Source organism: Nanorana parkeri, unplaced genomic scaffold (genome assembly GCF_000935625.1).
Source record: "Nanorana parkeri isolate BGI_ZX_2015 unplaced genomic scaffold, ASM93562v1 scaffold3806, whole genome shotgun sequence".
In the NCBI taxonomy this organism is placed as follows: Eukaryota; Metazoa; Chordata; class Amphibia; order Anura; family Dicroglossidae; genus Nanorana; species Nanorana parkeri.
In genome coordinates this window covers 22506-22872 of record NW_017310074.1, presented here as the reverse complement: position 1 = coordinate 22872, position 367 = coordinate 22506, and the positions used below count along the sequence as shown (strand labels likewise).

At 58.3% G+C, this 367-nt stretch overlaps 1 protein-coding gene across 1 annotated transcript in view; it reads left to right on the top strand.

The window, feature by feature from the left end:
- Nucleotides 1-367, top strand: part of CTDNEP1 (CTD nuclear envelope phosphatase 1) — a 15069-nt gene that overhangs the window by 1451 nt on the left and 13251 nt on the right. Inside the window, exon 4 of the mRNA XM_018575341.1 lies at nt 263-329. Coding sequence (XP_018430843.1) covers nt 263-329 — 67 coding nt within the window. The remainder of the gene's footprint in view (nt 1-262; nt 330-367) is intronic.

The following is a 367-nucleotide window of genomic DNA, read 5'->3' as shown; positions in this document are numbered from 1 at the left end:
CCCTACCCACTGAGCCATCTACCACCATCCCTGTGCTGAGTTCCCGGGTCTGTACACCCGCTGTGCCCATTATGAGGAGCTCCCACCATCCCTGTGCTGAGTTCCCGGGTCTGTACACCCGCTGTGCCCATTATGAGGGGCCCCCACCATCCCTGTGCTGAGTTCCTGGGTCTGTACCCCCGCTGTGCCCATTATGAGGGTCTACTGGTGAGGGGGAAGGGGAGGTAATGTGGGCGGAGTTATATCATGTCCTCTCTTCCAGGTCATCCAGTACCAGACGGTGAGATATGATATTCTGCCTCTGTCTCCGGCCTCCAGGAACCGACTCAGTGAGTATCTGTAACCCCCCCCCTACCCCCTCTTCTGT